General features: G+C 40.2%; 1 protein-coding gene across 1 annotated transcript; it reads right to left on the bottom strand.

The window, feature by feature from the left end:
* Nucleotides 1-1,112: 1,112 nt before the first annotated feature.
* slc18a2 (solute carrier family 18 member 2) lies at nt 1,113-20,756 on the bottom strand. Its single transcript, XM_083774178.1, has 16 exons — nt 20,642-20,756; nt 20,124-20,327; nt 15,994-16,339; nt 13,768-13,826; nt 13,565-13,648; nt 13,355-13,447; nt 12,073-12,162; nt 11,678-11,721; nt 9,348-9,408; nt 8,799-8,894; nt 6,819-6,897; nt 6,149-6,200; nt 5,352-5,415; nt 5,100-5,219; nt 4,626-4,759; nt 1,113-2,261 (listed from the first exon to the last, which is right to left on the bottom strand). Exons 2-16 carry the CDS (start codon nt 20,254-20,256, stop codon nt 2,154-2,156), a joined length of 1,563 nt encoding a protein of 520 aa, XP_083630304.1. The 5' UTR covers nt 20,257-20,327; nt 20,642-20,756; the 3' UTR covers nt 1,113-2,153.
* Between the last annotated feature and the right edge of the window lie 1,934 nt (nt 20,757-22,690).

Genomic DNA, 22,690 nt, shown 5'->3' with positions numbered 1-22,690 from the left:
ATTAATGGTTGATCAAAATACCATTGATAATCGATCCAGGATTCTTTCGCAATTTAGCTCTATAGTTCAGAAAAGAAACATTACAAACCCAGTAAAACCCATTTCAAATGTTTAAATCCATCTGGGTAAAAAGAAAAGTCTATGTTGGACTCGTAAAAAATACAATAGTTAGTTGAGCCAGACCAAACAGCAAAGGGAGAGCACAGGACAGAGTGGAAAAAAGTTTTTTTTTAAACCCTAGGAAAGTGTTTGTCTCCCAAACATCATTAAAATAAGATCTGGTTGCAAAAGGGGTGAAGTGTCCCCTTAATATATTGACAATTTCATTAAAAAAAAAAAAAAAAATAGACTAAAATGTTAATGAGGGGAGAAGAGATCCAGTAGAACTAAATAACAAGTCATTTTATGCTTGATTGCATGCTTAAAATAGCAGATCTACAAGCTCACATGTTGCAGCGCAATGTCATTACGATGCCATCAGGGCCTGCCAAAATACATTTTAGTCGACTAAATCAACTTTAGATTTAGTCGTCTAAAACTAGACCAACACAAAAACAATTCAGTTGACAAAAATGTGACTAGAACTGAATGAAAATATATTCAAAATACTATGACTAAAACTAAATAAAAGAATTCTGTCAAAATCAACACTAGAGCTTACACATAGACTAAGGCTATTATTTTGTTAGGGTGCAGCATTAAGAGTTGAAGGATGTCTGTTGAGCATTGGACGTCACATCACCAACAATGGAGAAATGATTCTGGCCAGAGAATCTGTTTAGAGAGTAGGTCCTATATTTTAATTTCTCATGCAGGGAGGTTACAAATGTATGTGTGGGGGTTCTGATCCACTCACACTCACATAAGATATTTGTCCTTGCTGAGCGCAACCAAACTGTCGATTACCGCCCTGAATCTGGTACTGACCATGCACGTACACGTGCACTCCCATCCTGTACGCCATTCATCTAGGAGCGTGCACAATGCTTTCCAACAATGTTAATGATAACGGTGCTTACAGAAGCGGACACGGTGGATGAAGTGCTATTGTATCAGATCCCTGTGCTGGTGCTGCAATGGGAATACGCCTAACTAAAGGCAGGTGTGTGACTGTGTGTGTGTGGAGGTGGGGGGGGGGAGAGAGAAGGAAAGTGAGAGGTTTGGCAAGTAGGAACATTTGACTGATAATCAACCCCAAACAACCCCTATTTAGCTCAGTCCACTCCAGACATTTGTGCTGCTGACATAAATGTTAAAACCACAGTATGAACTAAGACCATCTGTCATCTGTCTCTGGCTACCGAAGCTGTCACAATGACTCTTTTCAAAACTGCGTCTTGACAAATTCAGAAAAATGAATATAGCATTATCCAGACTTAAAAGTGAGGCTTTGAGCTTGGAACAGGCAGGAATTGGTGTATGTAATTGCTGTGGAATTAGTTTTTGTGAAAGGGTTTGGGGTTCAAAGCCCTGGCATCGAAGTCATGCGTCCTCTTTCTCAGCAATTCCCTGCTTCTCACTTATGAAGATTAAAAACGTTCCAATGATGGAAAAGAGCATACAGTAATAGCAGCTCTTTCTATTCTATTTCCCTATTTATTTTAGGAACAGATAACACAGATGTGTTTTGGCTCAAAGAAGAAAGCTTATTAGTGAAATAGAATGATGTCTCATTTTTCTATGGGACGACAGTCAACTACTGAATCACTATTTTTGAGTCCAGCACCTGATCCTGTGCTCATGGTGAGGTGTGCCATACGGTACGTATATTCCACAATAGAATTAAGACATGTTCAAAACCAATGGATAAAGAACACTTATATCAAGTTATATCAACTTCAGCTGAACACCTTCTTTTCACTATCAAATAAAACCCTGCTTTTGACACATTATGTCTTTTTTACCCCAATTGAATAAGGCTGTCGGCTAAAAAAGAGCTTGCAACGACAGGGCACGGAGAAGAACAACTTTGGTTTACTCCAGTACGATCGCTAACAGGACACGTTAACAGTTAAGACCGAACGTAGGACATTCACATGGAAACGGCTTGGGTCTTATGCTTTTTTTTTTTCTTCTTTCTTTCTTTCTGTTTTTTTTTTCAATACAACAAAATAGATCATCTGGAGGGTTGACCTGCATGGCATGGTGTCACATTATTCATAGTCATCGTACTCTGGCTCCATGTCATCGCCCTGGTAGTGCATCCCCTGTGTAGAGTAGGACCGTGTTTTCATTGAACAGTTGGAGTCCATCAAGATGGCCTGAGGAGAAAAGAGTTTCACCAAAACAATGCATTATGCAGACTAGTTAAGCATCATAATATTTCCTATGAGTTCAGATAAAATCATTTTCTTGAAATGAACGAATCAACATTTTGTGCTTGATTCAGGGTAACTATCAACACCCCTGCTTGCATGCATTGTGAGTCTAGTCTATTGTCCTTGTGACTGATGAAACATATGAATGCGTATACTGTAACAAATTTGTCAAACAATGAATTATCTGTACATGTATGTTTATCTGTCTCTTCATATACATGTTTGGACACACTATACGTAAATTAAAATAGTAGCTATGTAAGACATGATGTAAGACACCTAAAGAGATACTGTGAGGTGTATGGATTAAAACCTGGTCATGAGCGGGAGAGGGATGATGAGGGATGATGGAGGGATGATGGGTGTTGATGATAGGTGTCAGCACAGGCTGATGACAAGCAAATGGATAAAGAGGCAGGCAAATGAAGCTGGGGGATGGGTGTACACATCACACAGGGGCCAGGGTGGGGTTTGCATGCAACTGAGTGATACAAAATGTCATCTGTTTAATTATTTGAAAGTGTGTGTGTGTAACTGCCATGAGGACTTATGGAGTTCCATGGCAGACCCCCCTTGCAATGCACCCTTTGCATAGACTTATCTGTGATGTTAGATCAAGAGGTTTTGTTTCCATATTGTATGATTATTTATTAGAATGTAGTTATGGGACCTTGCTTGTCGATACTGTATGGAGGAATGACATACCAAATCTAGATCCAGATTGGAGCTGGGATACAGTGTGGTCTAATGTTGTGCTGTCTTCTAGGAATCCTGATCATCAACAAATTCATCTAATTTTTTTTCATCGGACGTACTTGACCCCCCGTAGATTGTGTGCTATGCGGATTTTAAATAATCACAACTGCACTTTCTGCACTCCGAACACCATAGGTACATTCTTTCATATGGTGTGGGAGTGTCCGAGTGTCCTCACATTTTGGAATTTGGTTGCTGCTAATCTTTCAATTATTATACAAATTAACATTACACCCTCCCCATCTCTATAGAGCACCGAAGTCCTGACGTAACTCGCTCATCCCTTCGATTCCCCTGGTTCGCGGAAGTAATTTCTCTATGGAGAATAACATGGGGTGATCTTAATATCGTCTACTATAAGCGTTGTGGTCCAAAAATAAACAAGCTGTCTCTGCGTTATTGTCAGGGAGGTGTCTCTGTATCGTTTGCAACAGTCAGTCACTCATATATGATACAGTCTGCTTCTAGCGAAAATTTAACTAATTCAGTAGCAGTAACATTAGCGTTTTCTCTCAGTCAGTTGATTCTTCATATCCATATGAGTGAAGCGGCCGGGATGACATGTTTATTTTTCAAACACAGTTCTTATATGAAGCAATCTAAAAATCCTCCTATGGCGATTTCAATGCAACTAAAAAAATACATGAACCTGGGGACTGACGCCCTCTACTGAAAGTGACGTCAGACTTCGATGCTCTATTCTTATTAAACGATGTATCCCAATTGCCATTAAATAATACCCATATTCGTGTCTTCTTTGCTGGCGTAACGGCCGCAAAGAAGATGGTTGCTTCGCACTGGAAACCACCTCATACATTGATGTTTCGCCAATGGGCTTTGACCTTTCTAGATATCATCTATATAGAATTGTCTACAGCAAGATTGCACGGAGCGAAAGAAGAAAACATTGATATTTGGTCTGATATTGCAGATATGGTTAAGAACATGATTTAGTCATTATTTATTTATTTTTCCCTATTGCACAGTGGTAGGAGTCCTGACAATTTGTGACATCTTTGGTCCCGGGGGAGGGGTGGGTGGGATTGTTTGTTTGTTGTTTGTTTTTGTGTTCCTTTCTTTTGCTGTTATGTGTTATTTTTATGTGTTTTGTTTTCTTTATTTCATTCATGATGTTAACATGTTCTATTGTGATTTTTTGTCTAAAATAAAAAACATTTGATAACAAAAAAAAAAGAAAGTGTGTGTGTGTGTGTGTTTGTGTGTTTGTGTGTGTGTGTGTGTGTGTGTGTGTGTGTGTGGTTGTGTGTGTGTGTGTGTGTGCGTGTGTGTGTGTGTGTGTGTGTGTGTGTGTGTGTGTGTGTGTGTGTGGTTGTGTGTGTGTGTGTGTGTGCGTGTGTGTGTGTGTGTGTGTGTGTGTGTGTGTGTGTGTGTGTGTGTGTGTGTGTGTGTGTGTGTGTGTGTGTGTGTGTGTGTGTGTGTGTGTGTGTGTGTGTGTGTGTGTGTGTGTGTGTGCGTGTGTGTGTGTGTGCTGTCAGTGTGTGCGTGCATTTTATTTCTAGTGTTTTCTGAGATGTGTGCATCAGATCTCACTATTTTCTCTTCTCGTGCCGCTGGATTCCTGAGGAAGATACAGAGAGGAGCGAACAAAATGTCTATTATTCCAATGATGGTCATCAGCGAGGGGAAGCCGGACTTCTCAGCTATGGAGCCTCCGATAGACGGACCTGGAGTTGTGTAGAATACAAATAACGCAAAGTTTGATTGATTGATTGATTGATTGAAGTATTTATTAACAGTTTGCAGAATTTTAGTACATTTCAAGCACAACTCAATACAAAAACTGTCAACTGTGATTGGACAACCAATAAAGCGCTACGCTTTATTTACTAAGTAAGATTAATGATGAACAAGTGAATGTCAGAGACTCCATTTAGTGTGTTTCAAATCCCAATAGTTTAAACTGATCACTGATAACTGTTTATCTGACTGACTTTATGTATGTATTCATATTTATGTGTGACAACAACAGATAGCACTGTAATGCTGGCTTTAAACAATTCTTACCTAAAGCAAAGCCCATGCAGAAAGCCAGATCAGCGATGGCGTATACACTTCCATAAACAGACACGTGACGCAGGTCCACCAAATACCCCATTATAGGCATCATAGAGGAGTCCACCATGCCTGTTGCAGGTCACAAAAAATATTGACACAATCTAATAGCAAAGACATAATGTTCATTCACTACATAAGAGTTTATTTGATTTGTAATTGTTATCTCAATGTTATCTGATGCATTTCAGTATGTGGACTTACCAATGGCAAAACCAACACCAAAGTTGGGAACAATCAGACCATAGATGTTGCTGGCAAAGGGTACCTGGACCAGTGAATGGAATATGGAAATACAAACAACATAGAAATAATTAGAAATCCAGTCTTTGTAGTTAATCTTAATCTCTGAATATGGCCTCATTAAAATACAATATAGGAAAATAAACATACAGTAAGCATGCAGAAAATGATATATGGAGGAATAGCTGGTTGTGGTTGCTTAAATAAATAAATAAAGATAAAATCCATTGTCAAATCTGGTTGCCTACAGGTGAGTCAAAGATCTGAAACAGAATGGATTTCTGCTGCTATCAATTCAGCAGGGTGAAACATAATAGATGTTCTGGTTTGGATCATTTGGAATTCAGTAAACTGAAGTAAATTCTTCAAGACGAAATTCTGGTTTGTAATACAGTATGGTCTTTCGGCGTTAAAATTAAGAAGCTATAATTGAATTAATACTAATTTAATTTGAACTCAAATCAGACATTGTAAAAAACAAATCTACAGTATAAGGTTCTAGCTTGAATGTACTGTAGGTCTACATCTTAAAGTTTAGGTATGCAATTTGTATTAGTTTAAGACTTAAACAATTACAAATTGCATTCTGTGTATATGATATATGATTGACAAATAAACAAAGCCATATTGGACAGCATATAGTGACTTTACCTATACTATACTGATGAAGAACATGCTGTTGCAGATCATAAACATTATTAATAAAAATCACACCCGTGTGAAGTGAGCCTTTCCTGTGAAGTCTTAATCATACTCACACAGATTATGCTCAGCCCTACCAACAGCATCCCAATCAGAGCACACAGCCATCTGAGAGAGTGAGAGAGAGAGAGAGGGGGGGAGAGAGAGAAGAGCGAGAGAGAGATGGGAGAGAGAGAGAGAGAGAGAGAGGATGGCTGGCTTATTAATAGGATCTAATTAATCTAATTAATTTTAACAATCAACATTATATACTTCACACCTCAAAAGAGAATAAGTCAATTAATTCTGTGAACTCTGTATTGCCGGGGGCTAGTTTGGGAATTTTTTTGTTTTAATCATTCTAGGAATTGTATTCCTGAAAGAAACAATAAGAGACCAAGGGATGATTTTTGTTGTTTTAGTGAGTCAAACCATAAAATAACAAAACAAAACAACAAACTCCATGTTTGATATAAACAAAGCCAAAGAGAAAACAAACAATGTGAATGCTCATGATACCCACTGTGTCATTGAGAATTCAATAAGGCATGTAAGACAACAACAAAAAGAAAAAGTCTAAACTCATTTAGAGCTCTTTAGAAGCAGCAGAACCAGATAGCAAGTAAAGGCCAGAGAGAGAGAGAGAGAGAGAAGGGGGGGAGAGAGAGAGAGAGACAGAGAGCCAGAGAAGATAGAGGAGATAAGGAGATTGGTTCAAGAAAAAAAAATAGTAATATCCCTCCATACCTCCCCATCTTGTGTGCCAATGAGCCAAAGATGTACGTTCCAATAAGGTAGGAGATGGATGCAGGCAAGAAGGCAACGCCTGGGAGACAAACACAGTGAGACAGCGGGACTGCACTGAAGCTGTGTGTGTGTGTGTGTGTGTGTGTGTGTGTGTGTGTGTGTGTGTGTGTGTGTACGCATGTGTGCGTGTGTAATTGTATTACTACACTTGTGAGGGCTATAGTAGAATTTGAGAATTTTACATGTTTCTCGTCCTCACAAGAGAAATGCTTGTTATTAAGAAAAGATTGGAGGATTGGGGTTGCTTAGTTGCGCGCCAGTGTTGTACACCAAAACTAGCAGATCTACAATCTCATGACGTGCCGCAGCGTGATGCATTGTGAGTTTGTAGAATAGATTATGTATAAGAGATAATATCTGGCTAGGTGGTCATTGTCTCAGCTTCACCTCGGTGGTTAAACTCCCTGTCGGTGAATTATCTCCCGACAATGACCACCTAGCCAGATATTATCCCGCTTATTAAATGGCTACCTAACATAAATTAATAAATTGAACCAAAACACAACAAAAAAAGGTATTCCATAAGTTCACGCTGGCTGCGTCTGCTCAGCTGCAGGGCTGGAGCACTGTCGGAAAACAAGGAAGTGAGTTGATCAAATAGAATCAATTTTCGGGTACTACTACTGCTTTGTCTATTTCTCGCTCAAATGTTTTCAAAAACATTTTTGAGAGCAATGTTTAGCTGTAAATGACACTGTGAGTGTGTTTACATGGCTGTCATGTTGGAAACAGCAGTAAATCAAGCGGGGCACAGCCGTGCAGCTGGTGCTCAGAGGGTTTGATTAGGCAGCGGTCTGTTATAGAGCGGATCGGTCATTATCAAGAGATAACTCACTACTGAATTCAACGATTGACCAATCAGAATCAAGCATTCAACCAAGCCATGTAATAAATAAGGCTCTGTGTGCAATACTGGCATGCAAAAGATGGCAAAACAAATGGTTAAAAATGGTGTGTGTGTGTGTGTGTGTGTGTGTGTGTGTGTGTGTGTGTGTGCGTGCGTGCGTGCGTGCGTGTGTGTGTGTACGTGCATGCGTGCGTGCGTGTGCATGTGCGTGTGTGTGTGTGTGTGTGTACGTGCGTGTGCATGTGCATGTGCGTGTGCGACTGTGCGTGTGCGTGTGTGTGTGTGCGCGTGGTGAGGAGGTGTCTAGATAAGCAGGCTCACTATCAGTCCTTCATCACAGCTGTGCTGTGTTTCTTCTCTGATGGTCTGAAATGAAGATTTGTGCTTCCCACCTGCCGGCGTATGACACCCTAATATCCTGTCCCGTACGTCCCCCAGCCTATCCCCTTATCTGATGGAAACCTTATAGACAATGTGCTGGATAAAGGAACTAATAATGCTATAAAAGAGAAAGGGAATCGGTGGGGCTGCTTGTGTGTAACACGTTCAATGGGCTGGAGAAAAGCTGTGGGTCTTCTTGCCTTTCTTTAAATTACCTCATTCACTAAACACACAGAATCCTCGATAGCAATCATCAGAAAACGGCATTTGATTTATTTATTTTTTTCCAACCGACACCAGTAAAATATTATTTGTGTCTTACTATCCTAACCATTCAAAACATGACACATGTGATGTGATTGGGTTGTCTGTGCATTGGGTGTGTAATCCATGCTGGCTCTCGTAACGTGAACATGTGACGTGTTGATACACGTGTATTTTAAACCATACGAACACCAGCCTCCTTATTCTGTGAGCAAATATTTGATGAACATTGCCGATCTACAAGCTCATGTGTCCCAAGCTTGTAGATCTCCTTTTTCCGGTGAAGATACCGTTATAGTGTAGAGTGAAACAGCCTAGTATAGAGCCATGAGGTGCTCCGGTCAACTAAGTACATACAGTAGGGTTTCATTAAATGGTTAAAGGATTATTTTATATGTGTGTATGTTTCAGCATATTTGCATAAATACCCAGCTGCCACTTTCTGGCGCACATGGTCTCCATCATCCAGATAGGTAAGGTGGGCTCCATCATGGCAATGGCCATGTTTCCAAAACAAATTGCACCTGGCGATGAGAAAGAGATGTCAACGCTTGCTTAATTATATTCTGTTTTGATACTTTTGTGCTGTACAAACTGCCACCCCCTCCCATTCTCTGTCTGTCATGCGTGCGTGTGCGTGTGTGTGTGTGCGTGTGTGTGTGTGCGTGTGTGTGTGTGTGTGTGTGTGTGTGTGTGCGTGCGTGCGCATGCACGCACACGCACGCACGCACACACACACACACACGCACTCGCACTCACAGAGCCCATTCTGATGCAGAAATTACCATTTTTCTTAATATGAAGTGCTCCTTTCCCAACATGAAATAATAGATAATATTGCTCTTAAACCAACAAATCAATCATAGGCTTATTTGTCTTCCACCTTCTTGGCTCACTGAACAAAACACCCACTATGACATGGATTTGAGTCAATATGAGTCAATGTTGCTTTATATTCAGTTTCATTAGTTTCTTACCAGCTGCAATTAGAATATATGGATCCCTGATAAGTGTTAACAGTGGTGTCCCCTTCTGGCTCTGTATAGAGAAACAAATACAATACATTTAAATTGATAGAATCTGACTGAATTTGATCAAAAAGATCATTCTAGATTTGGCACCCTTTGTTCCCTCTATCTAATCTCGTATAGGTGTAGAGATAAATAACCATGTTAGGCCCTAGAAGGAAACGAAATTAGGCCTGGATTTTAGAGGAGACATGGAAGAAAATAGAGGAGAGAAAAGAGAAGAAAAAGAACTGACAACTAAGTCAGAAAGAATGAAGGCCAAGCTGCAAAGGGTAAAGGGGGCCAGAGCAGATAGGAAAGCATATATAGAAAATATTGCACAGGTAGCAGAAAGATCAGCCTCAAAACAGGATAAAAGACATTGATCAATGGATTCCAGTCAACCGACACCCCAACCCGAGATCCGAACGGAGAAGTGCTGACAAAAGAAGAGGAAAAGCTACGGTGCTGGAAAGAACCCTTTCAGAGGGTAGTTAATGGAAATGACCCACAAACGGAGGCAAACATCACACCAGTAGAAATGTTGGACATAGAAACCGCCGGGCCACCGAATGTCAAGGTACGGAGCATAGATCAGGTCCATTTGGAAATGCTGAAAGTAGATGAAAACCTAACAGCAACCGTGCTTACTGAAGTTCTTGGAGACATCGGGGAGTAGAAACATCTTGGAGCAGAAACACCACTCTGCTGGAAAACGGGTCTCATCGTTAAAATACTAAAGAAGGGAGATCTGTCCAATTGCAACAACTGGAGGGGAATTATGTTGTTAAATAGATTAAGAGTTGATCACTGTCTTCGATAAGAACAGGCAGGGTTTTGAAAAGGAAGATCCTGTACGGATGGACAGTGCAGAAGACAATGGAGCAGAGCAATGAATGGAACACAACCACAATCTATGCCAACTTTATTGACTTTGCTAAAGCTTTCGACAGTGTTAATCAACTAGTACTATGGAGAATTCTCAGCCATTATGGGATTCCCGATAAGATAATCTCTATAATTAAGATGCTGTATAGAGACTTTAGTGGTTCCAGTCTCACAGAGGAATTAATTATTAAAACCGGAGTCGAACAAGGCTGCTTTCCCCCACTACTTTTCTCGCTCTGCATAGACTGGCTCATGAAACCAACAAAAGAGAAATAACATGAACACTCATAGAAACCCTTGAGATATTGACTATGCAGACGACATTGCCTTGTTAGCCCATCGCCACCAGGATATTCAACCGATCTGTTTGGCAAACATCAACATCAACATCAACAGAAGAAAGTAATGTTTGCAGGCCCCTTGGCCTGGCCTGCAGGGCCTATGCTGTCTATATAGTGTACTGCCCTGTCTGTGTGTTTCTCCCACAGATCATGTGGGTGTCGGCCCACTTGAGACTCCTCATTAGGTGCATTAGGAGCACCTGGCCAGTGCTCCTGGAACCTCTATAAGGATATTCTGGCCCATGACAGTCTCCAATGAAGAGCTTTATAGGAGCACAGGCCTGACCGCACTGTCAAGTGTCATCAAGCTCAAAGATGGATGTGGATTGGTGGATGTGTGCAGAATGGACCCAAGCACCATCCCAAGGGTAGCCATGAGATGGACACCACCAGGGAAGAGAAAAAGAGGCCGACCCAAAGAGACATGGAGAAGATCTGTGGAGAAGGAAATTAAAGAACTCGGATGGACCTGGGGCCACCAGGTGCAGCATTGGGAAGTAGACAGACAGAATTGGCGTTCATTGGTGAAGACCTTACGTGCTATCCAGCATAGGTCACAGTTTGTGACACAGCCACGGTCACAGAGTCGGGCAGGCACACTGCAAGCCTCTCCCGGAACACAGACAGGAATCCTACCCTACCCCTAACCTCACACACATTTTTATATTTTTCTGACTATTGGGATGACATAATACAGAGGTATAGGGATGCTACGGTTAATGTGGTTAATATATAGTCTTGGTTGTTACTGTAATATGTTTGCTTCTGTATCTGCCTTAAAGGAGCACATACTGTAAGCATTCTCCATTCTGTTCTGAAGGATGCCCTCCTTAATGAACTGCTACAGGATTAGTTGATCTGTCTAGCGAGCTCACAAAGCTGACACATGCTACACTATGCTTTATTTATACTAAACAATCTTCACACCGGTCATCTGCTTCAACACAATTGTTACATCAGATTTCGTTTTGTGATGCTTAAATAAATTGTTAATTAATATCACATATACCCTTTAATCACATTAACCATACTGCCCCTATTCTGAGCATAATAGGTGATCTAGAAACTTGCCTCTGGCTCCATCTTGGTCGGTTGAAGGACAAAGAGCTGGAGAGCTGTATGGACATAATGATTTAGAATAAGTCTATATTACACAATTCAATTTAGCATATTATATTGTATATGTATACTGTACGTGTCATCTATGTATGTATGTGTATATGTATGTATGTGTGCATGCGTGCATGCCTGTGTATGTATATATATATAAATGTATACAAAAATGAAAATACAAAAGATATACCTTAAACATAAGAGACCACACATTCCGAGGGACAACAAATGCTTCAGGCTGAAGCATTTGTTGTCCCTCTGTGTGGTCCCTTGATCCGCACCTCCCACACTGGGGTCTTTATGTGCACGATTGCTGTCAATGCATGTATGTGCAGTAAAGAATGTAACTCTACCTCCATCGAACACTGCCAGAAATGCCAGAATGAGGAATGGTGCGGTCTTCCCCACAAATTCATACATCACACTACCGAATGGTGGGCCAACTGTGGAGAAATGGGTAGTCAATGATAGAGTTAAGTGCACAATCAATTTGCACACACACACACACACACACACACACACACACACACACACACACAACACACAACACACACACACACCCTGGAACTAAAAAAGCTTTTATTTTGAAAGTTATTCCGGGAACACCAGAAGCACACTACTGTAGTATAGTATAGCCAACTGGGACCAAATTACTATTCAAGCCAGCCCATTGGGCTTTGTTTGTCATGTGTTTGGGATGGAACGGAACGGATGGACAGATGGGGAAGCACTACTGTGAAGGATGAGTTTTACATTATAAATAATATCTGTCACAGTCACAGACTTTTGTCATTCATTGTACAGTCTAGGTCTTGTATTTCTATGTATTGTTCCCTGGTCTAGTTTTCATGGTTCTATGTTTGTTTGCTCCAGCTGTGTCTCATTTTGTAATCAACCCTCATGTGTATATCAGTCTTGTTCCCCAGTCTGTCCTTGTTGAGTCACTGTATCCTGTCACCTGTTTCAGTCTGTTTTAAGTTGTTCATGTTCACCTGGCTTCTGTATTAAAACACCAATTCATGGTTTTGAACACTACATGCCTGGCTGTCCTGCGTTTGGGTCCTTACCTCATCTACACTTGACAGAATGACTCAACCTTCTGTCAACCTTCAGTACAATGAATGACAAAAGTCTGTGACTGTGACAATATCAGGTGACCGACATGAAATCTGGATGGAATGTTGTTTCAGTTATGTTGCCAACGGAACTGCCACTCAAGTGGTCATTAAGAGTTTAGCGGCCAGCTGGAAAGGAGGAAAAAGGTAGGCCTACTTGTCATTTTAAATGTTTGAAAACTATATTGTTCACTGCTGTCTTTTTGTTGGGTCTTTTATGTGTCATGGTTGATACCTTTTTCACTGTATTACAATGCATTTTGATAAGGTTTGAGCTGTGGCAGTATATCTCCCGATGTGTGTTGTTTGCTGTTTGTATAATGTGTTTATTGTTTATTGATTTATGATTATTGACACTGTGATGCCTCTTTATCCCCTCCCCCCCGTTTTCTAGTTTTCACGTTGATTTATTGAAGAGCCTTAAAATCATCAGTTGGACCTAGCCATTATTCCATTATTCCGGGGTCTGCTACACACATTAACTGTAAGTGTAAATTTTTAGTATTTCCGTATTACCCACCTAGCACTCCCAATGCCAGGCCTCCCAAAGCAACCCCAATGGCATGTCCTCTCTCCTCATCATCTGTGTACACACTGGCCAGCATTCCCATCCCTGCACCAGTCAAAGATGAATACATTATATTAACATACTATTTAAGTTGTTTTCTGAAAATGACCATATCTTTGACAACTTTGTTGCATCTCAAGTATGCACGGCAAATACTCTTACCAGCCACAGAAGAGCAGGAAGAACCCACACCTTGCATAGATCTGGCCACAAACAGCAGAGCGTAGCTCGATGAGAAGGCGAACACTTGAGGACAGCAAGACATTTTAAAATTCAGACAAAGAAGTGGGAATGTCAATCATGAAATATGTATTTTTTTGTTTGTGTCAGTGAGGTTAGGTTTGAGGGTATAGGCTGTAACTTACTGATGGTTGAGAGGAACATTATACAAAAGCCAGCAAATATAGGGATCTGGTACCCAATTCTGGAAGGACACAGAGACGGATCATTCATAAATTGAGTGCTTTCATTGAGTAAATTGCATAGTTGGAAGAAAAGCTGCGCACATAAAGGTATATTTAAATATGACATCAAATAGTATTGCCATATCTACTTTGATAAAACAAAATCTAACTAGTGCTAGACAGTAATTTGTAATGATTCATTCAATGTATATCATTTGAGTGAATCATACACCCATAGTCTTTTCTATTTGTGCAAATGTTGTTATTCTTGTGATTCAAGCCCCACAAACAGCTGCTACCAAGCGACAGAATCTATCAGAGCTCTTCAGTTGTAGCCACTTGACATGAATTGTGTAGTACAGTGGTTTTCAACCGTTTTCATATCAAGGTCCATTATTTATTTGGCATTTGAGCCATGGACCACCATTTGATGAGATTTAGCCTTGCAGACCCAAAACTAAAGAATATTTTAGTTACAGGTCCATTTGGTTTCACCCGTAAGGGTCCATTTGGTTTAATTTTACGCTCTCAAGAGTTAAAGATCTCTAAGGGTACAATTTTTTTTTCCCAACTCTCCATCATTTCTCAGTGAATACATAAATAAACAGTTATTTTGTCAATTCCTTCTCTGTTCTCTCTTTTATTCTCTTTATCAATCTTGCCCTTTAAACATTTCAGGAACATACTGTAACAAAGTCATGGGTGTTGACTGACTGCCAAATTAACTTTACACAAAATTACAAATGTGTCCCAGGGCAACAATCTGATAATAACAATATGCATTAGAAAGTCCCAGTGTTCACGTCCATTGCCTTAATTTAATAAGAGTATTCCTACTTATAATGTTGAAGGTACTGTAATTTGCGAATATTCAATACCTCTTCCCTTCGAAAAGTCAAGCATGCATGAAACCAAATAAAAGCATTTACACATGCAAAGACACACACACACACACACACACACACACACACACACACACACACACACACACACACACACACACACACAGTGAATCACCAAACAGGAATTCAGCTACTGTACATATGATTCAGCTGGATTAGATCTACTGTATATCTGGCCCCAAAATAACATCAAACAAACAACATTACCATAATAAGCCATTTGATTGGAAGTATGTTATTGCTTATCCTCTCCAATGTGCCTCCTGTTGCCTCAGATAAGAACATTCTGTAAATGTTAATCTCTTCTGACCTTTGACTAGGTATTTCAGAAAGATTCGTTGACCAGGAGGTACATGAATCCATAAAATATACGCTCTGGGCTGCCAGTTGAACTCTGACATCATTTGCACTCAAATATTGTGCAAATATGTCACTCAAGTTCAGGATAAATCCTGTTCATCCTCTTTTCCTTATGAACAGTTCACCATAAGAATGTGCAAACCGCTTGAATTGCATCCTCAATGGTCAATTATGACACAGTCAAAATGGTGTTAATATTGAATATTTAAGGACCACTTCACCACTTTTCAACCTATCTTCATATAATTGGTCCTCACTAATGTTCATGATGAAATGGCACCATTTTTGTCTACTCGGTCTGTGCGCTGTCGCCAATTTAGAAACCCGTCCACCAGTGACATCATCGATGGGGAATCCAAGCTAATAGAATAGCAGGCTTTCTATTGCTGAAATGTTGCAATGCGAAAATGCAAGCCATCGTTCCCACGATAATGCAAATCTAAATATATATATTTTTTAAATCGATTAACGATGATGTCACTGGTGGACGGGTTTCTGAACTGCCCACAGCCTATGAGACACAGACCAAGTAGGAAATTGTGCTACAACATTAGTGAGGAGTAGGACCAATTAACAAATAATATCCAGCAAAATACGTGCTAAGCTTTGCATGGTAAATGGTGCATTTATATAGCATGTTAACATAGTTTCCAATTACTGCACTTGCGTGTGTGCACACACACACACACACACACACATACACACACGCACGCACGCACGCACGCGCGCGCGCACACACACACACACACACACACACACACACACACACACACACACACACACACACACACACACACACACACACACTTGTAACACCTTACTCCCTGAAGCCTGAGAATAACATGGATTTATCCAAATTAAGAATGGGTTGATGATACACATACATGACACATACATAGCCATGGGAACCCAGCCAGTCACCCACCTGTTTGTGAGTGGTCCAATGAATGGATTCGTCAGCAGTTGTACGGTGGCCTTGGAGGCAAACAGTAGTCCAACTTTGACATTTTCATTGCTATGGTCTGATTTGGGACAGTCGGAGGAGTTGTCCTGAGGCACCAGAGGTGCTGCTAGTGTAGTGGAAGGAAGGTCCACGTCTGTCGGTCTGACCGTTGTTGCGTTTCCACTGGTCACCCTAACCGTGTTGTCATACAAGGACACAATGGTCTGGAAGGTTCTGGGAGAGGAGCCCTGCGGTGAGGGGGTGTTGTTGTTGTACACTTGAGTCACTGGCTGATCTATTGTGACCAGGTAGCTGGGGATGATGGGAACTGGTGGGGTAAAAGACACAGGAAGATTGACTGAAATGTGACAGGATCTCTGGCTGATTGTCACTGGTACAAGTAGAAAGGCATCCAAAAGGTCGCGAAAGGAGGAGAGGACACTGGAGCAGCACGGACATTTTAAGCCTTTTTATTAGGTGCTAGTATATATTTCGACCTATGCGGTTTTCATCAGAGTCCTAAAGGTGGTAGTATTTAGGGTAGTCTTTAAATACAGGGTAGGTGAGGGCTGGGCTATCAAGGAGCCAATGACAAATGGCCATGTTGCATGTAATAACCTCATACTGCCAGCAGTCTATACAGATATGAGTATGGCTATGGGAAAAACACTGTTTAACAGTAAAATAAATAAAGTAAAACCGTGAATCAACCATATAAAAGCCATGAAAAATGAAAAAGGTCACACTGCACAGTGAAAACATTACAATAACACACTCTCAGAGCAAATGGGGAAGACCTCAGGGACCGTGTAAAAAGAACATGTCTATAAAAACATGAGAGGCTCAGTTGTGTTGAATTGCAGTTAATAAAGGATGATAAAGGATGAAGACCGTATAGGTCGAAACGTCGTTTTTGTATAGGCCTACTAGCACCTAATAAAAAGGCTTAAAATGTCCGTGCTGCTCCAGTGTCCTCTCCTCCTTTTGCGTGTGTCCTTGTTGCTGTGATGCACCGGACCAGCCGTTACAGGCTTGAGGCGCATTGGTAGACTCCCTTTGTAAATAATGTCATTCCAAAATGACATTATGTTATCTTACTCATTCAGAGTTTGGTGAAGGAACCAAAACAATATCAAATTTAGGATTTCATTGAGATAAACTACTTGTCACACTACACATATAACGTATAATTGATCCTCACTAATGTATATGATAATATGGTACAATTTCTTTCGACTCTGTGTCTCAGAGGAGGGCTGTGGACACTTCAGAAAGCCGCCTACCAGTGACGTCATTGTTTTTGTTGTGTTTTCTTCAAAACAATAACATGAGAGCATTTGCTTCCATTGGAGCATGCTAACTTTCCAGGAATAAAAAGCCTGCACTTTAGCTTGGATTCCCAGTCTATGATGTCTCTGGTAGGCGGGTTTCTAAACTGTCCAAAGCCCTCCTCTGAGACACAGACAGTAGTAGACAAAAATGGCACCATATTATATTAATGATTAGTGAGGATCAATTATATGAAGATAGGGTTGAAAATTGCTGAAGTCCTCCTTTAATAAAGTTGTGCTTTTTGTTTGTTCTGTCTTGTAAAGCAACTTTTGTTCCATGAAAAGTGCTATATATAAATTGGATGTTGTATTTGTCAGGCTACAAACCGAGGTAAGGACCCAAAATGCAGGAATCATCAGACACAGGAAACGAGAATCAACTTAACTTGTCTTTACTTGCAAAACGTATAACGTAGGTACACCTTACGACGCAATAGGAAACAATACATAGTAAGCAAGCTGATAAACCAACAACCATGTAAGGGCTATAAATAGATTAGGCCCATAGGGAGAATGAGAGCAGGTGAGGTGAGACACACAAGTCATCAGTAGTAGTCATCAGGGCTGATGAGTGGGTGTGGCACAGTCCGTGGCAGAGGCTGTGACATTATTATTATTGTTATTATGCTGATGTATTAGCTGATGTAACTTTACGAGGGTCCCCTTGGTATCCGGAATGCTCGCCTTAAAACACGCTCGCCCCTTGTTTTTTACCAGCCCGAGCAGTTCCGCTGGATGTAGCCTACTGTATATGCCCAGGGCGAAGTCTGTGTTTTGAGGCGAGTTCGTTGGTATTCGTCTCCCTCCAGTTACTGCAAATGTTATTATTGATACTGATGCTTGCCTAACTGGTCGATAAGCATCAGATAATTGTAAAGAGGAACAAGTTTGTCGGCTATGAACATTTTAGACGGCATATTTGCAGTGCAATTCCATGGATCAGCAGTCTATAGGCAGCTTCTCTCACATGAACGCAACCCCCCCCCCCCCCCCCCCTTTGTGAATCATCCTACAAAAACATAGCCTATTTTATCTGTTATTTCCCAACTTAAAAATGTTTTACTTTTAAACCTCTGGTTGATTGTCACTGGTACAAGTATCCAAAATCAAAAAGGTATCCAAAATGTATTATCATGTTTGTTACTCATTCAGAGTTCGGTTAAGGAACCAAAACGATGTCAAATTTAGGACTAATAATTTTCATTGAGATAAACTACTTGAGTGGTCAGTAACATAATGTTGGAGATTATAGCCAAAGACAAAAAATTAACAGACCGCAGGGCTCACTTTGGAACTCACGCCCAGCTCACATCAAAGACACCCACCCTTGCCCCATCAACGCCTCCACTAAAACCCACCTTTTCAGACTTGCATTCCCCACCTAATTCCAATCGGCCTTTTTGCCTTTTAATTTTTATGTTTTCTTTGCTTAGTTTTAAGCCATTTAAGTAGGCTAGTTATTCCCTTAAAGGAGAACTTCACCCATTTTAAACCTATCTTCATATAATTGGTCCCCACTAATGCTCATAATAAAATTGTACAGTTTTTTCTACTCTGTGTCTCATTAGAGGGCTGTGGACACTTCAGAAAACCGCCTACCAGTGACATCATCGTTGGGCAGTTTTGTTTTTCAACAAGATTTATATATAGGAATAAAAAGCCTGCAGTTTCTATTAGCTTGTAGGCCTATTCCCAGTCGATGATGTCACTGATAGGCGGGTTTATGAACTGTCCAAAGACCTCCTCTGAGACACAGAGAGTAGACAAAAATTGCACCATATTATAATGCATTAGCGAGGTTCAATTATATGAATATATATATATATAAGTTAAAAATGGCATAAGTCCTCCTTTAATAAAGTTATTTTTGTTTGTTCTGTCTTTGTAAAACGACTTTGAGTAGGCTACCAAGAAAAGTATATAAATTGGATGTATTATTATTATTTTTATTAGGCTTATAGCTAGTAGCTACTCTTTTGTGAGTTGCAAAAAACTGAAGATCCATTAATAGCATATGCAGCGCGCGTCATGTGCGTAATCGATGTGCAGTGCGTAATGGATGTATGCCAACTTAGGGCACGATCTCTTCCCCCTCAAAACAGCAGTTACTGTAGTGTAGATCATTACTGCCAATCGAATCCTATTTCACCAAGTGAATTACCTGTGACGGCAAAAGCTTTCCTTGTTTTCAAAGGAAATGCTGCTGTGTGCTCAAGAACCTGACAAAATATACATTTTCCAAAGCTGGATAAACTGGATAAAAGCTGGATAAACTTCGAACATCTTCGATTAGTATTAGTATTCAGTATTGGGCCTATAGCAAGCTACTTTTTAAATTAATGGCAGGATGTCAATTGGGAAATACAAATTTAATTTGGATTCACACAAATGGATAAAACTTTTTTTGTGTCATGACTCATGTCCTTGGAAACACCAGTGACTTAGGCTGTAGAAAGATAATTTCTAGTGCACCCTGCACCGAGAGAAATCTAGGCTGAACACAATTTTACGGTGAATGTGTTTGTTTAATTGGCAACCTGTTTGTTTAATTTAGCTTTAGCCTATCTCTTGATCGACTCGTGCCCTGGGGGCGCAGTCCATTAAAGCAATCATATAATGCCAGGCACATCTCTGTTGAATTTGACACATTGTAGAACATCATAACGTTGTCTGACGTTTATGTAGCCTAATACTGGAACAAGTAATTGCTGGGCTCTTAGATTGAAAAATAAATCGTAACAGGTGTGAGTGCCCGTGTGAATGAGGAGTTGTTGCACCTACCGACTACTGTCAGAAGCATATTATCCAGGAGCAGGGCGACGAAGACGATGAACAAAATGAGTTTCCTCGACTGCCTCTCTTCTCTGAGCCAAGTTATCAAGTTAAATTGTCGGAGTGCTTTTAATCTTTCCATATTCCAATCCTCAATTGAGCGAGCGAAAGAAATAATCGCTCAGCTGGGAAATCGAAGTGCGTGCGGTCCGCCTGTAGAGAGGAGAGTCAGTGCATGGATAGGTCAGTAACCTTATCATCAGTCTAGCAGGATAGGCTACCGATTTTGTATTTTGCTCTCTATATCCTACACCTACAACACATGTAATGGTAGCCTCAAACATAACAAATATGGCTATGGAATAAATTGTCCAACTCTGTTATGAACCGAGTTTTAAATGTCTTGCGTGATAATTTACATTAAAAAAAAGACATAGCTAGTAAAACAATGCAAGACGTTATTAACAAACTTAAAGTTTTACTCAAACGTAACATAAAGTAGGCCTACTGTAGTTTCAAAATCTTACCTCAGATGCACATTGGCAAAATCCTTTTTTCCGCAGCAGTGGTGAAAAGAGGAAAGATGCCAGGTCTACTTGAGTGATCACTGACGTCATTCAGCCTTATGAGCAGACCCTCTCCCAGCCCGGAGCGGCGGAGCCACATGCAGAAAGACGGTGAGAGATGCGCACAAGCATCATTTATAGGCTATACTCACTGTTCGACTGCCAAATAGAATAGAATCTCAAAACATGTTGTTGTTTTTGGAGAAAAATAACAAATGAATAATAAATAGTTGGCTATATCTTTATATAGGCCTATAGCAAATTGCATGGTCTATTTGAATTTGTTTTGTTCATCAGGACAGACAGGATAGAATGGAAACAGGACCACAGACACAGTGGGCAATTTGTTGGTTCCGGTTGCGAGACAGGATTCAGGATAGACAGACAGGTAGGAGACAGGATAGACAGACAATATAGGAGACATGATGGACAGATGGATAGGAAACAGACAGGGGACAAGAGAGACAGACAGGTATAGGAGACAGACAGTGCATGTGATAGAGAAAGGATAGACACAGACAGGTGATGCAAGTAGAATATAGTCTACATCAGTGGTCCTCAATGTGGGGTCTGTGGACCCACAGGGGTCCTTGAGGGGATTCCAGGTCGGTCCCCAGCTAAATTAGTTCATTTTGCATCAAAATCAGTTTAAACCCAATATACTGTACTGTAAAATCGCTGATGTGTACAAATTAGATTTTGTGCCACATTCCAAAGTGGTCTGAAGTTCGATTCAAATCAGATTTTCAAAGATGTGTCTCAGTCTGGAGTCGGACACTGAAGCCTGTTTTATACTGTCGCTCGCTGAAAATCTGAAGGCTCACCTTGTGAACTTGTATATCTGTTATTTTCATGAGTGACACGGTCTATACACAAATCCAATCTGATGTCTTGCAAATACTAGTGTGTTTAGTCAGTTGCATAAAGATCAGATTTGAGAACAAATATTTGGATTTGCCTGAAGTTGGAATAAAGCCTAATACTCAAATAGCAAATGAAGTCAGCAGAACTACAGTAACTTTTGTCTTTATAACTCATTATATCCTTTTGCAAAGGTGCATAGAGAAGAAATGTATCCAGGTACCAACTACCAACAGGAAAGGCCCACAGGTGACCAGACCAGGTCTAATGGCTTAGTTTTACATTTTCAGATTTTTCAGTTGCACGTAACTTAAGTGCATTTTTATACCAATGCAACAATAGTAGCATATAAAGAATTCAGCAACATATTTTGTGAACATTGTGTTTATTTATGATTCTCAGCAGAACTTTAATTTACCCATTTGTAACTTAAGATTGTACAAATGTAACCCCAATAATAGGTACATTTCTTTACATTTATACACTTTCTGAGTTATGTTAACACAAAAAATTGTACAGTAGGCTATACAAATTCTGACAAACATTTAATACCGGTAAGTCTTGTTGGCTTGAGAACATACCCTTCCAATGGCGCCATCTTGTGTTGGGGTTAGTCCCCCACAATTTAAGGTGGACAGTAAATAATATGAAGATTCTAGCAGCATCAAACTTTGATGCTGCTAGAATCTTCAACTTTCATCGTCACCGAAAATAGCCAATGTGAACCTTCAATGACTGTTCACCTACATGCGTCCAGAATAGGGCTGCTTAATATAGGGGAAGGGGGTCATTGATTCTTGTTTTGTCATTATTATTGTAGTGTATTTGTGTATTTTTTCTTATTTGTTCTCTAGATTGCACGTGCATTATTTCACCATTATGCACACTTTATGATCCTGAATTTATGGACTGGTAAAGGCCATTATGCCATAATATCATTGGGGAGCCAGTAAGGCATCGTGCTTTTACTGTGTGTGGTCAGCTGTATAATTCATATACAGTAAAAGCCACTGTGTCAAGCTTTACTGTGTCAGTATGCCATACTAATATTTAAAACTATGACGATAAATGTTCGTTGACTATAAGTTTTTTCACAGATGAAAACTAAATAAAAACCAAGCTATGACGACTAAAACTAAGACAATTTCG

The sequence above is a fragment of the Protomyctophum parallelum genome, assembly GCF_964188405.1.
Source record: "Protomyctophum parallelum genome assembly, chromosome: 10".
In the NCBI taxonomy this organism is placed as follows: Eukaryota; Metazoa; Chordata; class Actinopteri; order Myctophiformes; family Myctophidae; genus Protomyctophum; species Protomyctophum parallelum.
Note: the sequence above shows the minus strand (reverse complement) of the source record. Positions and strands in the feature narration are given on the sequence as shown.